Below are 19815 nucleotides of genomic sequence, written 5' to 3' on the forward strand. Positions count from 1 at the left end.
AGAAATCAGAGTCAATCCCATTTACAATTGTACCCAAAAGCATAAGATACCTAGGAATAAACCTAACCAAAGAGGTAAAGGATCTATACCCTAAAAACTACAGAACATTTCTGAAAGAAATTGAGGAAGACACAAAGAGATGGAAAAATATTCCATGCTCATGGATTGGAAAAATTAATATTGTGAAAATGTCAATGCTACCCAGGGCAATTTACACATTTAATGCAATCCCTATCAAAATACCATGGACTTTCTTCAGAGAGTTGGAACAAATCATCTTAAGATTTGTGTGGAAGCAGAAAAGACCCCAAATAGCCAGGGGAATTTAAAAAAAGAAAACCATAGCTGGGGGCATCACAATGACAGACTTCAGATTGTACTACAAAGCTGTGATCATCAAGACAGTGTGGTACTGGCACAAAAACAGACACACAGATCAATGGAACAGAATAGAGAATTCAGAAGTGGACCCTCAACTTTATGGTCAACTAATATTCGACAAAGGAGGAAAGACTATCCACTGGAAGACCGTCTCTTCAATAAATGGTGCTGGGGAAATTGGACATCCACATGCAGAAGAATGAAACTAGACCACTCTCTTTCACCATACACAAAGATAAACTCAAAATGGATGAAAGATCTAAATGTGAGACAAGATTCCATCAAAATCCTAGAGAAGAACACAGGCAACACCCTTTTTGAACTCGGCCACAGTAACTTCTTGCAAGATACATCCACGAAGGCAAAAGAAACAAAAGCAAAAATGAACTATTGGTACTTCATCAAGATAGGAAGCTTTGCACAGCAAAGGATACGGTCAACAAAACTAAAAGACAACCTACAGAATGGGAGAAGATACTTGCAAATGACGTATCAGATAAAGGGCTAGTTTCCAAGATCTATAAAGAACTTATTAAACTCAACACCAAAGAAACAAACAATCCAATCATGAAATGGGCAAAAGACATGAACAGAAATCTCACAGAGGAAGACATAGACATGGCCAACACACACATGAGAAAATGCTCCGCATCACTTGCCATCAGGGAAATACAAATCAAAACCACAATGAGATACCACCTCACACCAGTCAGAATGGGGAAAATTAACAAGGCAGAAAACAACAAATGTTGGAGAGGATGTGGAGAAAGGGGAACCCTCTTGCACTGTTGGTGGGAATGTGAACTGGTGCAGCGACTCTGGAAAACTGTGTGGAGGTTCCTCAAAGAGTTAAAAATAGACCTGCCCTAGACCCAGCAATTGCACTGCTGGGGATTTACCCCAAAGATACAGATGCAGTGAAATGCCGGGACACCTGCACCCCGATGTTTCTAGCAGCAATGTCCACAATAGCCAAACTGTGGAAGGAGCCTCGGTGTCCATCGAAAGATGAATGGATAAAGAAGATGTGGTCTATGTATTCAATGGAATATTACTCAGCCATTAGAAACGACAAATACCCACCATTTGCTTCAACGTGGATGGAACTGGAGGGTATTATGCTGAATGAAATAAGTCAATCGGAGAAGGACAAATATGTGGTCTGATTCAGATGGGGAATATAAAAAATAGTGAAAGGGAATAAAGGGGAAAGGAGAGAAAATGAGTGGGAAATATCAGAGAGAGAGAACATGAGAGACTCCTAACTCTGGGAAATGAACTAGGGATGGTGGAAAGGGAGGTGGGCGGGGGTGGAAGTGACTGGGTGACGAGCACTGAGGGGGGCACTTGATGGGATGAGCATTGGGTTGTTATTCTATATGTTGGCAAATAGAACTCCAATATAATTAATTGATTAATTAATAATAAATTCAACTTGCCAACATGGAAAAAAAAGAACAGACTTATAATTGAATGGAACAAAAAGGATAGTCTACAAATTGGTGCACATGTATATAGTCCATTGATTTTTAACAAAAATGTAACAAACTTATAAAAATGCTGAGTAAATTTCAATAAAAATGAATCCAGTTATATTTTAAGCACATGACTAGTTAGGGTGACAGACTGATTCAACTCTAGAAAATTTATCCATATAATAAACTGCATTCACCAAATAAAGATGAAAAATTCTGTGACTATTTTTATAGTTACCAAAAAATCATATGATAACATTCATTATCTCTTAGTGATTAAAAAATAAAAGTCACAGCAAGCAAGATAAAGAATTTTTCATCCTAACAAGGATATCTTCCTGAAACTTACAGTAAACATTATACTTGATGGTTGTGTTAGTTTTCAATATCTGCCATAACAAATTACCATGAATTTAGTAGCTTAAAACACTATAAAATTCTTATCTCACAGTTCCGTGGATCAGAAATCTGGATGGATTTGGTTGATTTTACTGCTTAGGCTCTAAACAAGGCCAAAATCAAATTGTGCTGCTAGCCTTTAGGGTAGAACCCACTTCTAAGCTCATTCAGGTTGTTGTTAGGATCTAGATCCTAATAACTTGAGGTCCTTGCTTCTTTCCTATCAGCTGGAGGCTACTCTTACCTCCTAGAGTATACTCTCTCTGGTCCTTGCACATGGACTTCTACATCTCAGAACCATCAGTGATTCATTGAATCTTCCCATGGTTGGAATTTGACTTCCTTTTTGGCCTCTCATCTGATTCCAGTCAGAGAAAGTTCTCTGCTTATAAGGGGCCATAATGATTAGATTTTGCCGCATCAGTAATCTAGCATAATCTCCCTATCTTAAGTTCCATAACTCTAATATATCTGTAAATTAATTTTACATATTAACAGTTCCAGGATTAAGATATTGAAATCTTTGGAGGGCATTATGCCTACCTAAACAGTACCAATCATCACCACTACTTTTCAGGGTCGTAAGATTTGGTACATTAATGAAAGAAAAAGAAAGTGTTCAAATATTAGGAAAAGGTATGCCTGTTATTATTTACAGGTGATGTGACTATGTACTCCCCCAAAATATGTGACCCAACTGTCAAATAGACATAACAATGGTTCAGTAAGAATAAATATAAGACTATATACAGTCTATAAAATAAAAGAACTTTAAGAAGTTAAGAGTAAGGGAATAAAATGAGAGGAAATATTTATAAAATAAATAACAGAAAAAGGACTAATATCAAGAATGTTTAATAAATAATAAAAGGGCAAAAAACTAGAGAAATAAATAGAGGCTATGAACTGCCAATTTATTAAAGTAGAAATACAGATGACCAGCAATATATGAAATGACACTGTTAATCAGAGAAATGAAAATTGAAACAATATGATTAACTTTACATATAATCTTGGCAAAAATTTTAAAGAATGACAATATGTAATGTTAGTAAGATACAAAAAAATATGCTCACACACTACTAGTTGAATGCTAGAACTTTTAGGGGACAATTTGGCAATGTCTATTTTTTTTTTAAAGGTTTATTTATTTTTTTATTTTAGAGAATGAGAGGGCCTGTGCGGGGGCCAGGGTGAGGGAGGGACAGACAGAGTCTCAAGCAGACTCTATGCTGAGTGTGGAGCCCAATCTGGGGCTCCATCTATGACCCTGAAATAAGGACCTGAGCTGAAACCTGAGGGTCAGACATTTAACAGGTGCCCCCAGCAATGTATGTTTAAATTAAAATGTACAATTTCCACTTCTGTATTTTTATCTTAAATAAATATTCCTATATGTGTTCAAAGAGTCATTAACCAGGTTGTACAGTACTATTTATAATAATGGGAAATTTGAAAAATAGCAATAGAATAAGAATAAAATGAAAATGGGAAATAAAAATGATACAACTGAACTATGAATCTGTGGATTTGAAAAATAGCAGTAGAATAAGAATAAAATGAAAATGGGAAATAAAAATGATACAACTGAACTATGAATCTGTGGATTAGAAAATGAAGTCACTCTATTTGTACAATTATAAAAAGATCTCTTAGACGCATTGAGGGGATGATAGGTCTCAGTGGCTTTTTTTTTAAGATTTATTTATTTTAGAGAGAGAGAGAGATAGCAAGGGGGCAGAGAGAGAGAGAAAGAATCTCAAGCAGACTCCATGCTGAGAGTGGAGTCTGAGGCAGAGCTCAGTCTCACAACCCTGAGATCACAACCTGAGCCAAAACCAAGAGTCGACTTCTTACTTAGCCAACTGTGCCACCGAGGTGCCCTGTCATTTTATTATTTTTTAAGCAGAACTGCAAGTATGCACAAATACATAAGAAATAGTTTGGAAAAATACATGTAAATTGATGGCAGTAATTATCTCTTGGATGGGGGGGGCACATAGTGAAATGTGCAAATATGAGACTTTTTGCCATTTTTTAGTTCTTTTACAATACTTTATATTCATGTAATTTTAAAAAAGATTTTATTTATGTATTTGAGAGAGCGCATGAGAGCACAAACAGGAGGAGGGACAGAAGGAGAGGGAGAAGAAGACTCCCCCTGATCAGGGAGCCTACCCACAGGGCTCGATCCCAGGACCCAGGGATCATGACCTGAGCCAAAGGCAGATGCTCGAGCAACTGAGCCACCCAAGCACCCCTATATTCTTGTAATTTTTAAAAACTGAAGGTGTATGCATATCAAAATATGCCATCCAAATAAGGTTTGTAGATTGTGCCAATGTCGATTTCCTGGTTTTTATATTATAGAACAGTTATATAAGTTGTTGCTGTGGGGGAAAGTGTGAGGGGACTTTCTGTAGTACTTTTGCAACTTTGAATGAGTATAATTATATCAAGGGGTCTTTTTTTTTCTAATTAACAAATAAATGAAAAAAATTAAAGGTTAAAAAAGGAATTGTGGCCACTCGTCACTGAAGTCTGTTAAATTACCTAAATACTGTAGTCACTGAAGCAAAAACCATCATTGTTTTTCTGTTTTCTTTAATAGGTTCTAGATGACCTGGAATGTCATGGAGTTGCAGTGTCAGAACAAAGCCGAGCAGAGTTGGAACAGAAAATAGATGAAGCTAGAGAAAATATTCGTAAAGCAGAGGTGAGGTGACAGCTAACTGGCATTTTGCCCAGCTCCAACAACATCACAGCTGTGATATATATCTCTAGAATTCAGTTTCTATACATGAATTAATTTGAAGATGATTCAGCATCTTCATCTGTCCAGAGTATTATTTTTTAGCACCTACTTTATACAAGGTAGTATACATAACAAAAAGACACTGAACCTGCTATCTGAAGAGTTTACAATCATAAAAAATTAAATAAGAGAAGAATTAAGTCACAATAAGATATTAATTTTACATTTTTCATAAAGTACATAATAAGTCAAATTAATGGCATAAAATTGATAGATACATATGTTCAGAGCCTTGAAAAATCCTCCCCCATAATGAAAGTCTCATTGGTCTAGGGGCATAAGCTGATCTTTTATAAAGAGAGACTTGGTTAAGCAGACAGGCTAAAAAACATTACAACACTGGATTTTAATCTTTTGGTAAAGGGTCATGGGACCCTTTGAGGATTGTGTACAAAAATGTGAAACCCTCTCTCTCACAAAAAAATACACATTTTTGTGTACAGTGTCCAAAAGTTCATTCACCCTAGAGTAATACTACCTGATCTACAGGCAGAGAGGTTGAGATGGAAAGAAAAAAGTTACTTACAAAGGAGGAAGACAGGATACAATTTGGCAGTTGGATTTGTTCAAAGTGGAGGGTTTTTATGAGGAAATGTGGTAGGAAGTAAGCAAAATAATTGTGGTTAGGACCAATTCATGGATAACCTGTGCACGCTGTGTATAGTTATCTACCCAATGCAACATGTTGAAGGGATGTAGAAAATAAACATTTTAGAAAGACTGAGACTATCCAGACCTCAAAGAGAGTATGTTCCTGTTAGGAAGGCACAGAGAGTGCCAAAGGTAACTAAAACTGTAAAATATAAATGCCAAGAAGTGGTCCATACAGGTATACTTAATACTCAAGAAACCCAGAGGACACAGAGACCACTGTGGGAGAAGTTGTTAGTGCAGGTAGCACAGAAGAGGTAGAATTTGAGCTGGGTGTTGACAGATGAGTATTTTAGAATGAGAGAAAAAGGGATAGCATAAGATTTATGTCATGCAATGTCAAGAGGCGTAACTTGAACCGAAAGAGGGTAGGAAAGAGGCAGATTTGAGCCTGGCTTTGGGAAACACTCTCTAACATTCATTTGTCCAATGAGAGAATAAGCTCCCCTGGGATAAAGTGCAGCACTGTAAGTGTATAAGATACTGTCAGGGACTCTGCACAAGGAGTTCTTGTATTGACTGAAGGTTAATCAGTGATTTTCATATATTCCCTTAGGATTCTAGAGGTTTTGAGGAAATATTTCAGTGGTTGATTGGGGGGGAAGCAGGTGGTCAGGGGAAGGGCAGTTTAGGCAAACAGGGAGTATGAGCATGTTTTTGGCACAACCCCACAGAAGTGATCTGAACCAGAAAGGCTTGCCATCTGCCTAGTCTAGAGAAGCCCCAGTAAACCCAGCTTGCCTTTGTTTCTGGCACATGATCCATAGCCTCCATAGTGAAGAGGGCAGGGTGTACAATAAATAGCCATTTTCCACTCTGAATTCAGGGTCATAGCTAAACCACTACCCTAGTATACTGGCCAAGTACTGTTGGCAGGCCCTTGCCTGGTCTAAGAGACATTGGCTTGTGTGTAAGAGTTTTTCCTGCTGTTTGTTTCTCCGTACACTGAGATGAAGCCAGTTTCAGAGCCTTAGTGGAACAGAACAAGTCTCAGAAAAGGGTGTGTTCTCTCTTGGATTTTCCATTTCCAGACTCCCTCCATGGTGTCACTGTCTGGTACCATAATTCTATCAACCCCCTCAGTTGTAGCAGTAGTAAGTATCAGTCACATAAAGTCTGCATTTAGACTGAATGATCTGTAATTTCCATGAGTATGCTAAACAGCCCTGTGTTTGTTAGCTTAAAGCTAAAAATATGAAGTGAGATTCCCACAACAGAATGTCTCATTTCTCCTAATACCAGTATTTAAGTCTACATTCTCAAAGATAATTTTCTTACCAAAATATGGAATATGCTAAAAACCATGGGGCTGGATCCATTCATTATCTCAGCTTTAAATATCTATGAAATCTAGTTAATCCTACTGCTATCTTAAAATGATCTCTCACTTGATTTTCACCTATCAGATACAAAGTACAACCAAGCTAAAATAAGAGGGCAAACATGTGAGTGTAGTATTGAAGTAGTACTTAACAGATTGTCATAATGACACTTTTGGATAGACTTTTGGATAGACCTAGGATTATGACCTGAGCCGAAGGCAGACACTTAACTGACTGAGCCACCCAGAAACCCCTAGATTCCTTTTTTCTTTTCCTTTGCTTGTGTATCATTTGCATTGGATTTTCTCTTTCCATTCAATAGTTATTTACATCATTTATTAATAAATACCTAATCAAAAGGGAGACAGCTGATTAAAATTCCATTATATCCTTCATGTTTGGGTTTTTTTTTTTTTTTAAGATTTTATTTATTCATGAGAGACACACAGAGAGAGGCAGAGACACAGGCAGAGGGAGAAACAGGCTCCATGCAGGGAGCCCGACATGGGACTCAATCCTGGGTCTCCAGGATCACACCCTGGGCTGAAGGCAGCACTAAACTGCTGAGCCACCCGGGCTGCCCTCATGTTTGGTTTTTAACTCCTACCAACATGAATATTCCTTGTTGGTTAATCTACTTTATCCAGTCCTTTCTGTATTATGTTTCCATTCAGTATTGCTAGTTAGAATAAAAACCTTTGTAGTGCTCAGTAATAAATATTTTCCAAACGTAAGAAATAAAAAATATAAATTACCTGTGCTTTTCCAAAGAATAGGGTTTATATAGTGATTAATTAATAATTGGCTGGTTAAAGTGCCACAAATTCACCAACTGATTAGTTTAACAGATACTTAATGAATACCTGCCATGTGCCAGATACTGATGGATATACTAGACATACAGTGATGAACAAACTATTGTTAGATTGTTATGATCTCTGTAATTGTCACAAAAATCTTTATATTAGATGTGGTAATGTTTGCAGCCCCTAACAAATTCCAGAATTGAAACAAAATAATAGCTGCTTAAGTTAACTTTGATAACAATATTCTTAACCTGGTATTTAGGTATTTGAATTTTTTGAAATGCCTTTTGTCACAAAAGACACACATTCTTCATCTGACTTACCATTCCTATTTTAAAAATGACTTGCCAAGAAACCAAGAATTTTAAATACCATCTTTTTGGAACCGTACCTGACTTATGTTGTTCCAGAACACAATTATTTTTTGCATGTTTAAATTTTTCCTTTTATTTGGGTTGAGGGCAGTTCTCTTTTTGTGACAATGAGGAGATACAAAGAGGAGAAAGTTAATTTAAGAAGTCAAATATACCCAGAAATTTTTAGTAACTCACGTTTGGTATAAGGTCTGCATAGACTATATGATTCTTTCTCTAAGATATTAACTATATATTTTAATCTGAATTGAATGAATATTTGAAAGCCAAAGCACACTAACAGTGAATTAACAAAACAAAAAAATCAATTTTTATTTATATAAGCACATTATCATAGATATCATTTTAAATTATCATCCTATAATATTCTGTTGTACATCAGGAATCCAAAATTATGTCATCATGTACCTCAGTGACTCAAAAATGGTAATTAATACCCTTCCCAGCATGCTATAGGAGGAACCTAAAAATTTCAGTTGCGTAAAATATGAGGCCTCATCACCTCAATATTAAGGAAATGTTAAGGATGAACCTGCAATAAAAACAATTTCTTATCATTTTATATACAAATTTATATTACATCTGGGCCTGTTACTATGAGTTTTCACTGTACTCATGTAACAGTATGACAGCAGACCTTTTGACCTCTCACTTTCTTTCATTTTTATTGTGAAAATTTTCAACCATATATAAGGATGAAGAGTAAATACATATTTCTTGATATGCTAAATTCAAACAATTAATATTTTGCAATATTGGTTTCATATGTTCTATTCTGTAAAATGGAAGTTAAATCTAGATTCTTGATTAGAATAAGTATTTTAGGCAAGAATACTTTATAGATGATGCTATGATTTTCATTACAGAATGTTTTTATCAAATTGTCTATTAATGATAGTAGTCACTTAATTAGGTGGTGCTACCAGATCTTTCAACTATTAAAGTTCCTTTTTTATGTACTTGCAGCTAGCAAGTACTAGTCACCTCCAATAGTGGCAAATGGGTAGTTTTCTCTTAGTTAAGTATCATTATAATGTCACAGAATTTTAAAAATCAGTTCTATCAAGGTATAATATACATACAATAAAATATAACTATTTCAAGTGAACGGTTTGGTGAGCTTGGACAAATGCATCTCCCTAAGTATTCACCACCACAATCAGGATATCAGATATTTCTGTCATATAGGTTGTTGAGCTTCAACAACATGAACATTAGATTACTTGATTTTGGGATACTTGGGTGGCTCAGTGGTTGAGTTATCTGCCTTTGGCTTAGGTCATGATCCTGGGGTCCTGGGATTGAGTCCCACATCAGGCTCCCCACACAGAGCCTGCTTCTCCCTCTGCCTATGTCTCTGCCTCTCTTTCTGTGTCTCTCATGAATAAATAAATAAAAATCTTTAAAAAGAAAAGATTACTTGATACTGTCCTATATATCACATAGAAAGACCACCCCTCACATTTTTATCCAACCTTAATTTTTTTCTTTAGTTCAGTTCAATGAGCTACTATGTATTCAAGCTCACTGATCCTTTCTTCTGTTGTGTATAATCTACTGTAGGCCATCTTGTGACTGATTCCAGATATTACAGTTTCAGCTCTATAAGTTTTCAGTTCTTTATTTTTTTTAACAGATTTATTTTATTTAAAGACTTTATCCATCCATTCATAGACACAGAGAGAGAGGCAGAGACACAGGTTGAGGGAGAAGCAGGCTCCACACAGGGAGTCCGACATGGGACTCGATCCCCGGTCTCCAGGATCACACCCCAGGCTGCAGGCGGCGCCAAACCGCTGCGCCACCAGGGCTGCCCAGTTTTCAGTTCTTTATATTCTCAATTCACACCTGTTTATCTTCATGTTTTCCTTGAAATCCTTAAGTGTATTTTTAATAATGACTTTGCTTGTCTGCTCATGCCATCATATCCGTGATCTTTTTTTTTTTAAGATTTATTTATTTATCCATGAGACACATAGAGAGGCAGAAGCAAGCAGGCTCCCTGCAGGAGCCTGATGTAGGACTCAATCCCAGAACTCCAGGATCACATCCTGAGTGGAAGACAGATGCTCAACCACTGAGCCATCCAGGCATCCCCATATCTGTGATTTCTGTTTCTCTTTCTTATTGACCAGTTTTTTCCTTTAGTTATGGCTCAGATTTTTCTGCTTTTCAAATACGTAGTAGAAATTGTGAGTGTTTGGTTACTGAATGCCTGGATTCTCCTTTCATCTTTTGAAAATTACTGAGTTTTATTTTCAACAAAACTGAGCTGAACAGCCAGTTCAGTTGCAGATCAGTTTGATCCTTGGGAGGGTTGTTTTTAAGCTTTGTTTGGGTTGGTTTAGAATAGCCTTTGCAAGAGGGCAAATTTAGCCCTATTACTTATACATTTCCTTTCTATAGTTTCTTGTTATGCCATGAGTATCCAACAAGGTTTCTCAACTCTGTCTGGATAGAACTGTAACATCTTTCAGCTCTGGGAATTTTTCAGTTCACAGCTTTGTGGTAGATGTATTTTCCCCGAGTCCCTACCCTTTGCTTCTCATCAAGGACTCCCACCTTATATATTCTGAATTTATTGTGGATTTTTATTCATTTAATGTATTTTCAATTACAGTTGGCCTCTTTTAAGCCCCATATTGTGTATTTTGGGCCAATGAGAATCCATCCATGGGAATAATGTCAAAAGGCTTCCATGTCCTTTTGACATTATTCCCATTAGCCTTTGAACAGTTTCTTGCTTTCTCACACAAGCCTGCAGTCATAGACTCACTTTATATTTTCCCTGCCCAGACTTAGAATTAGCCATTTCTCCAAGGAACTTTGATTTCTTTTAATAGAGAATAGTATTTAGACACCAAGGTCTAGGATATGAAGGTGCTTATTGTAATGGATGTCATTTATGTCTTGGCCCTTTCTTTGTTTTTAAAGCTAGGAATTACTTTTTTTTAAAATTATGACTTCATGTTGATATTTCCAATTAAAATTTAAAATTAGAAGGATTTTGTTCAACTTCTTTGATTCTATATTTATCTTTTTTTCTTATATGGAAAATGTTGGTTCCTAATAATACTATCATAGTATTTTATTTTGCTTTATCGTGCAGTATATTAAAGTTTCAGCATTACAATGGAAATATTATTAATGATAAACTATTGAGCAAAATCTAAGATTTATTTGCAGTTCATTTTGTTTTTCTTTTTGTTTTTTTTTTTGTTTTTTTTTTTTGCAGTTCATTTTGAATGTAGACTATTTCTACAAGGGTTTCTGCTTCTGGTAATAAGGAACTAGTCATATTAGACTAATCCACCTTTATTTTTTTTTAAGATTTATTTTTATTTTATGATAGAGAGAGAGAGAGAGAGAAAGAGAGACAGGCAGAGGGAGAAGCAGGCTCCATGCCAGGAGCCCAACGTGGGACTCGATCCCGGGACTCCAGGATCACACCCTGGGCCAAAGGCAGGCGCGAAACCGCCGAGCCACCCAGGGATCCCCACTAATCCACCTTTAGATAAGTTACTAACCTGGGGTAAAAATATTTAAAATAACTATTTAAATAGTCAGGGAGCCCTCAAGTTTGCGTATATATAAATAACCGTTCAGATCCTCAGCCAAACCTGCATGCACTGGTGAGGCAGAAATTCCCAGGAGCTTGACAGGAAACAGGAGCCAGAAGGCAAAATAACTGAGCTGAAATTTTAGCTGTTGCTCAACACAGGGGAGTAACACTAACCATTAAAATATTGGAGTGGTTATAATAATATCAGACAAAATAGACTACAGGATGAGAAATACTAAAAGGAATAATTTATAATGATTAAAAATAAGGTCATCATTATCTTCTCCATCAAGAAGACACAACAATTCTGGATGTATAGTATAGGTAGCTAATAATAGAGCTACTAAATACATGAAGCAAAAACTGACAGAACTGAAAGAAGAAATAGACCAAGCTACAATGGTAGTCAGAGATTTCAACATTCCTTTCAGGAATTTGAACAAGAAGCTGTAAAATGAGCAAGGATACAGAAGACTTGAATAACACTGTCAACCAACTTTACCTAATTGGCATTTATAGAACACTCCATCCCATAAGAGTAGAGTACTTGTTCTTTTAAAGTATACACGGAATGTTCAGCAAGACCATATACTAGACCATAAACCAGTGTCAATTAGTTTAAAAGTATTGTTATCACTCAGAGTATATTCTCTGACCCATCAGAATTAAATTGAAAATCAGTAACAGATACCTGAAAATTCTCCAGGTATTTGGAAATTAAATTATTTAAACACAATAATCTGTTCCTAACTTAAAACACACACACCCAACTTTATGAGAAAAATGATTTATTATCTCTCACCATTCTGGGTGTTGACTGTGCGTTTCTTTTGCAGGTTTTTCCTGAGTTTACTCAAGGAGCTACATTCACCCAGAGGGTCTACTTGGAGAGCTGGGCCTTTTTTCCAAATGGTCTTTCATGCTCACATATGCTAAACTAGGCTTCCTTACATAGTGGAGAGACCTCAAGTTTAAATGCACTTATCAAATCTCTGCTGGCATCAAATTTGCCTATGGTCCCTCAAAACAGATCACATGGATAAGCCCAGAATCAGTGTGTGACAGGACTGCATGGATACCAGAAGGCATGATTCATTGGCAGTAACAAATTACCAAAATTGATAAGACCTTGGTTAAATCATTTCTCTCATCTGTAAAATGGAGTTTATGTTATGATATATATCCCCAGAATTGTTTTTTTTAAAGATTTTATTTATTTATTCATGAGAGAGAGAGAGAGAGAGGCAGAATCATACACACAGAGGGAGAAGCAGACTCCATGCAGGGAGCCCAATACAGGACTCGATCCTGGGACTCCAGGATCACTCCCTGAGCCAAAGGCAGACACTCAACCACTGAGCCACCCAGGCATCCCTATCCCCAGAATTGTTGTGTGAATTAAATGAAATAGTATAATCATATAGTTCCTACTACATCTGATAAAAGTTGTTTAGAGTGGGGTTTTTTTTTTAAGATACCAAAGGTAATTTAGGGTGGCAAATACTGTCATCTACTCTTATTCATTTCCTGCATATGCCAAGCACTGTCCTAAATAGTAGGGTTGCAACAGACACAGCCCTTATCCTAAGAGAAATGATATTTTGAAGATAAATTAACACCCAGATTGGATTTACAGACTTTATAACTGTCGAAAAATTTCATAAACTCAACTGTGGTTTGATATCTAGATATACTTATGCTTAAGTTTTATATTAAGATCAATTAATTAACAGTGTTCGTACACCAGGATTATGTATTCTAAAAGGTCTCGCCTTCAAAACATCATCTCTTTACAAATTCTAAAATGATTTAATCAGATAGTATCTGGGATGTAGAGTTACAGAGACCTATGCTCTGCAAATTTTAATCAACTGGCAAATCATCAAAATTCATTTGAAAACCCTAGGAAATCCTTCTTTTAAATAGTTGATAAAATATAAACAGTTGGAACCCTGAAGGAAAGATAACTATGATTATTCTGGAGCTGCAGTCTAAAAATCTAAGTTTGCAAATGCCATGTTCATCAGTTGTTTGATAAAGTACTGACAAAAATAAATCTTATGAAAACAAAATTACTTGGTATTTTAAAAATAGAATTGATATTTCTCCCCCTCCATCTCACTCATGCTCTCCCTCTTTTCTCCCGTTTTTGTTTGTTTCTTTGCTTCTGCAGTTAAGTGACTTACATTTATGATTTCCAAGAAAGAGTTTGTTGGTTCATTCTTCTTTTCTAAAACATTTTATTACTTATATCAGTTTAAAATGCATACTAGAATGGTGCAGAGACAAGTGGATATTTCCATGTGAAAGAATGAAGTTGAATACCTACCTCATACCATATTTAACTTAAAATTATCAAATTCCTAAGTGTAACGAGCTAAAGCTATAAAGCACTCACAAAGAACCATAGGGATAAATCTTTGTGACCCTTGGATGAATTTCTTAGATATGAAACAAAAAGCCCAACCAACAAGAGAGGAAAAAAAAGATAAATTGGATTTTGTCTAAATTAAAAACTCCTTGCTTCAAAAGATACTACGAAGAAAGTGAAAGACAACCCATAGGATGGGAAAAAATACCTGCAAATTATATATCTGATGAGAGACTTTTATCTAGAATACAGAAAAACTCTTAAAATAAAGACAAAGACAAAATAAAAAGGACAAGTAAAAAAACAATCCATTTTAAAAATGAGCAAAGGATCTGAATAGGCAAACATTTCTTCTAGAAGATACACAGATAACCAATAAATACATGAAAAGATGCTTCACATCATTAGTCATCAAGGAAATAGAAGTCAATACTATATAATGAGATACTACTTCACACCCACCAGGATGGCTAGAATCAAAAAGGCAGACATTAAGTATTTTTCAGGATGTGGAGAAATGTTAACCCTCATACCTTGCTGGTGCGATTGTCAAATGAGACAGCTGCTTTGGCAAACAGTCTGGCATTTTCCCAAATGGTTAAAAATAGCATTATTTTTTATGACCAAGCAGTTTCAGTCATAGGTGTATACCCAAGAAAATGAAAGCATGTTTACACAAAAACTTACACACTAATATTTAAAGGAATGTTATTCGTATTAGGCAAAAAATTGAAATAACCCAAGTGTCTATCAGCTGAAAATGGATAAATAAGGTGTGGTAGATCCATATAATAGGATGTTACTTGGCCATAAAAAGGAATAAAGTACTGATACCTGTCACGCCATGGATGAACCTTGAAAACATGCTAAGTGAAAAGAAGCCAGACACAGAAGACCACATATTATATGGTTCTATTTATATTAAATGTTCAGAATAGATAAATCTATATAGAGAGAAAGTAAAACAGTAATTGGAATAAGGAGTAAGAGAGCAAGAGTTAAAGGATATGGGGTTTCTTTTGGAGGGGATTAAAATGTTCTAAAATTGATTGTAGGGATCCCTGGGTGGCTCAGTGGTTTAGCACCTGCCTTTGGCCCAGGGCATGATCCTGGAGTCTGGGATCAAATCCCACATCGGGCTCCCTGCATGGAGCCTGCTTCTCCCTTTGCCTGTGTCTCTGCTTCTCTCCCTCTCCCTGTGTCTCTCATGAATGAATAAATAAAAATCTTTTTAAAAATTTAAATAAAATTGATTGTAGTGATAGTAGCACGTATCAGTGAATATATTGTAAATCATTGAACTGTCCACTTTAAATGGATGAATTTTATGGTATATGTAAGCTTTATCTCAATAAAGCTATTATCAAAATAATTATTTGAAGAATAAACAGTTTTGCAAGGCTGTTTACCAAATGGTGTACCTCCAAGCCAAAAACTCTTAACTACTTTATATAAAATCTGTAGATATCCAAAACCACTGAATTGTATACTTTAAAATGATTAAGGTGGCAAGGTTTATGTAACATGAATTTGATCTCATTTTTAAACATATTTAGTTAGAGATTGAGCAGGGGGAGGGACATAGGAAGAGGGAGAAAATTTCAAGCAGACTCCCCACTGAGCATAGAGCCCAACGTGGGGCTCAGTCTTACAACCCTGAGATCATGACCTGAATGGAAATCCAGAGTCAGGGGATCCCTGGGTGGCGCAGCGGTTTGGCGCCTGCCTTTGGCCCAGGGCGCGATCCTGGAGACCTGGGATCGAATCCCACGTTGGATTCCCGGTGCATGGAGCCTGCTTCTCCCTCTGCCTGTGTCTCTGACTCTCTCTCTATGTCTATCATGAATAAATAAATAAGATCTTTAAAAAAAAAGAGTCGCATGCTCTACCAATGGGGCCAACTAGGTGCCTGCAGAGCTTAGATCAATTTTAATACAAACTCCCGGGACACCTGGGTGGCTCAGCGGTTGGGCATCTGCCTGTGGCTCAGGGCGTGATCCCAGAGTCCCAAGATCAAGTCCCACGTAGGGCTCCCTGCAGGGAGCCTGCTTCTCCCTCTGCCTGTGTCTCTCATGAATAAATAAATAAAATATTTTAAAAATAATAATAATACTAACTCCCACAGTTGAGAATCCAGAGAGTGGTCAGAATTGCATACTAGAAGGGATCAGTGAGCATACTTGTTTGTCCAAAAGTCCCACAGAAGGCTTGAAGTGAGGGTTGAAATTATCGAATAATCAAAATTTTCTCATTGGAACCTTCAAATGTTGAAGGAAGAGACCACCTCTCTATTACATGGAACAATGAAGCTGAATTTACTACTTGCTAAGCAAAAGAGGATGGTATTTATATAGTTTCTCTAAACAAATAGAACTGATATATAGGGTTTTGAGAAGTGTGGATTTCAGGGGTTGGCAGATACTCAAAACTAAAAACGTCTTAAGATTGGCTCAATTGTGGCTGTGTATATACAGATTGGTGGACTGTGGGAAGCAAGAGTGGAAGCTTGACTACTCTGATGATTGATTACTGGAGCAAGGTTGTCACTGACTAGCTGCATTTGCAGAGGCTCCGCTGTTGGAGCAAAGCAGTCGCTGTTTGATTGAGACAGGTTTAGACTGGTTCTATGGTTACTTGCTTATGACTTAGAACGAGAGCCAGAGGACAAGTAGTCTTTCCATTTCTTGAATTTGGAGACTAGGAACTTTTAATTTTCTGTCTCTTACTATTTCGGACAGCTACATCATATTTTTTTTTTTTTGCTACATCATAATTTAATTCAAACCTTTACCAACTAGTTCAGTCAGGAGTCATGGAAAAAAAAAGTCCTCCTTTTACCAGAGGAGTGATATGATGAGATGATTTGAACTTGTAAGTCCAAGAGATGGGTTAGAAGGCTGTCAAACATGTTAGATTTTAGGATGTTCTGATGCATAGCCTTATTAAAGGGAAAAGAATTCAGACTTTGGTGTATCTTCCTGTTCATAAGTTATGTTTGATGTGTCTTCTCCAAATGCAAGTGTGCCATTTGCCCTCATTTCCATTTTTGTGTTTCTTCTCCTCTATCCAAGTGAAAAATTAATATGTATGCCAAGGTAGCATTGCTAGTGAATATCAAGACTATTCTAATTAATAAATCAGAAATAAACACATTGATCCGAAGGGGGCAATAGCCTTGATTTCTGACCATTTTCTTCTTTTGTTAGATAATTAAGTTGAAAGCTGAAGCCCGACTGGACCTGTTGAAGCAGATTGGTGTTTCTGTGGATACATGGCTAAAGAGTGCAATGAATCAAGTAATGGAAGAACTGGAAAATGAACGATGGGCTCGCCTTCCTGCAGTGACCAATAATGACACTTTACACTCGGTAGGGTTTCTTTTCTTGGCTATGATAGGCAGACTTTCATTGAAGAATGCCATTCTTTGTGTAGCCAAACCTGAAAATAGCCAAAATTTAAAAGAAAAAATAATGGTTTTGCTAGCAGTTTGGTTTCTTCTCTTTAGCCTATCACTGAGTTAAACTTGGTACAGCAAGAGGAAAAAAGTCGTGCCTTTTTTTTTTAATGTGCAGTAAAGAATGTACTATCACTAGTAGGTTTATTAGTGCCACTTTACCAAACTCCTTATCCCATTCATGAAGTAGATATGCTTCTTGCCTGGAAGTAGCAGAATAAAAATTTTAATCTAGTGTTTCTGAAGTGCTCAGAGGTCTTCCATTCCATAGTACAAATGAAAACTAATATCCAGAAAGTCATAAACAGTCTTAAAGGAGGGAAAGGAACACTTTTAGTCTGCGACATAACCTGTTTGATTCACAAGGGCTTTCACACTCTGCTCACTATCTTTTTTTTTCCAAAAAAATTTTTAAATTTTATTTAAACTCAATTAACATAAAATGTACTATTGGTTTCAGAGGTAGACATCAGCAATTCATCAGTCTTATGTAATACCTAATGCTCATTACATCATGTGCCCTCCTTAATACCCATCACCTAGTTACCCCATCCCCCTCCCCTCCACGACCCTGTTTGTTTCCTATGATTAAGAGTCTCTTATCATTTGTCTCCCTCTCTTATTTCCTCTTTTATTTTTTCCTCTCTTCCCTTATGATCCTGTTTTATTTCTTAAATTCCACATGAGTGAGATCATATGAAAATTGTCTTTCTCTGATTAACTTATTTCACTTAGTATGATATCCTCTAGTTCCATCAATGTCATTGCAAATGACAAGATTTCTTTCTTTTTTTTTTTGATGGCTGAGTAGTAGTGCATTGTGTGTGTGTATATATACATACACATACATACATACACACACACACCCTATCTTATCCATTCATCTGGTGATGGACATCGAGGCTCTTTCCATAGTTTGGCTACTGTGGACTTTGCTGCTATTAACATTGGGGTGCATGTGCCCCTTCAGATCACTCTATTTGTATCTTTGGGGTAAATACTCATTATTGCAATTGCTGGGTCATAGGTTGGCTCCATTTTCAACTTTTTGAGGAACTTCCATACTGTTTTTCAGAGTGGCTGCACCAGCTTGCATTTCCACCAGCAGTGTGAAAGGGTACCTCTTTCTTTGTATCATTACCAACATTTGTTGTTTCCTGACTTGTTAATTAGCCATTCTGACTGGTGTGAGGTGGTATTTCATTGTGGATTTGATTTGTATTTCCCTGATGCTGAGTAATTTTGAGCATTGCACTGTGTCTTTCATCAGAGACATAGTGCATGTATGGTGTTACAAACAAGGCCAGAGCTCAAGCTGGTGTTTTTTGGGGTTTTTTAAAGATTTTATTTATTTATTTGAGAGAGAAAGAGAGAGAGAACATGAGCAGGGGGAAGACCAGACTCCCTACTGAGCATGAAGCCCAATGCAGAGCTGGATCCCAGAACCTAAGGCAGATGCTTAAACAGCTGAGCCACCCAGGTGCCCCAAGCTGGTATTTTCTTGCTTCAAGTCCAGGGCTCTTTCCACCCTGATGTCATCCAGTTCAACCTTATATTTTCATGTTGGAGATCTGAGAACCAGAAAAGTTCAGTGATTTGCTTATTACATAAGTGGATGTATGATTTCTAGCTGGTCAGACTAAAGTAGTTCCTGCTGCTGCCTCCCAACCCATTACTCTCTCTCATCCTGTTTATTTCCTTAGGGCATTTATTACAATCTGTACTTGTCTTCTTTATTTGTTTTCTTTGTCTGTCTTCCTCTCTGGAATATAATTTCCAGGTCTGCCTGATTCACTACTCTGCACAGCAAAGTGCCTGGCATATGGTAGGTACTCAATAAATGTCTGTTGAAGGAAAAAATGGAAGAATGGATGGACGAATAGATGGAATAGTGGCAAACTAAAAGCTAAAACTCTAATCTCTCAACTTCCTACTATATCCATAGTTTTGGCCTCTTCAGTGCTTATGTCCTTTAGATAAAAGGCATCCTTGCTAGAGAAATTGGCTAAAGTTTAAGAACATTCCTGAAAGTTTTGTCAGTTTTTTCACATAGCATTCTGATTTTCTAATGGGAATACACTTGCACATTTAAAAAAGATTGTGTGGGGGTGTGCATTTTGAGGAAAAGCAGTATTGAAAGCTTATTTTTATTGCACTATTAATGGTAATCCAGCTAGAGAAAGTAGTACACCTCACCCATTTGAC

The 19815-nt window shown here is 36.7% G+C and overlaps 1 protein-coding gene across 6 annotated transcripts in view; it reads left to right on the forward strand.

The window, feature by feature from the left end:
• The window catches only part of FCHSD2 (FCH and double SH3 domains 2), a 333702-nt gene that overhangs the window by 288727 nt on the left and 25160 nt on the right, over positions 1–19815 (forward strand). For all 6 annotated transcript variants that reach the window (XM_035703856.2, XM_049098913.1, XM_025459111.3 and 3 more), the window contains 2 exons: positions 4867–4971; positions 17363–17524. In XM_035703856.2, coding sequence (XP_035559749.1) covers positions 4867–4971; positions 17363–17524 — 267 coding nt within the window. The remainder of the gene's footprint in view (positions 1–4866; positions 4972–17362; positions 17525–19815) is intronic.

Source organism: Canis lupus, chromosome 21, assembly GCF_003254725.2.
Source record: "Canis lupus dingo isolate Sandy chromosome 21, ASM325472v2, whole genome shotgun sequence".
Lineage (NCBI taxonomy): Eukaryota > Metazoa > Chordata > Mammalia > Carnivora > Canidae > Canis > Canis lupus.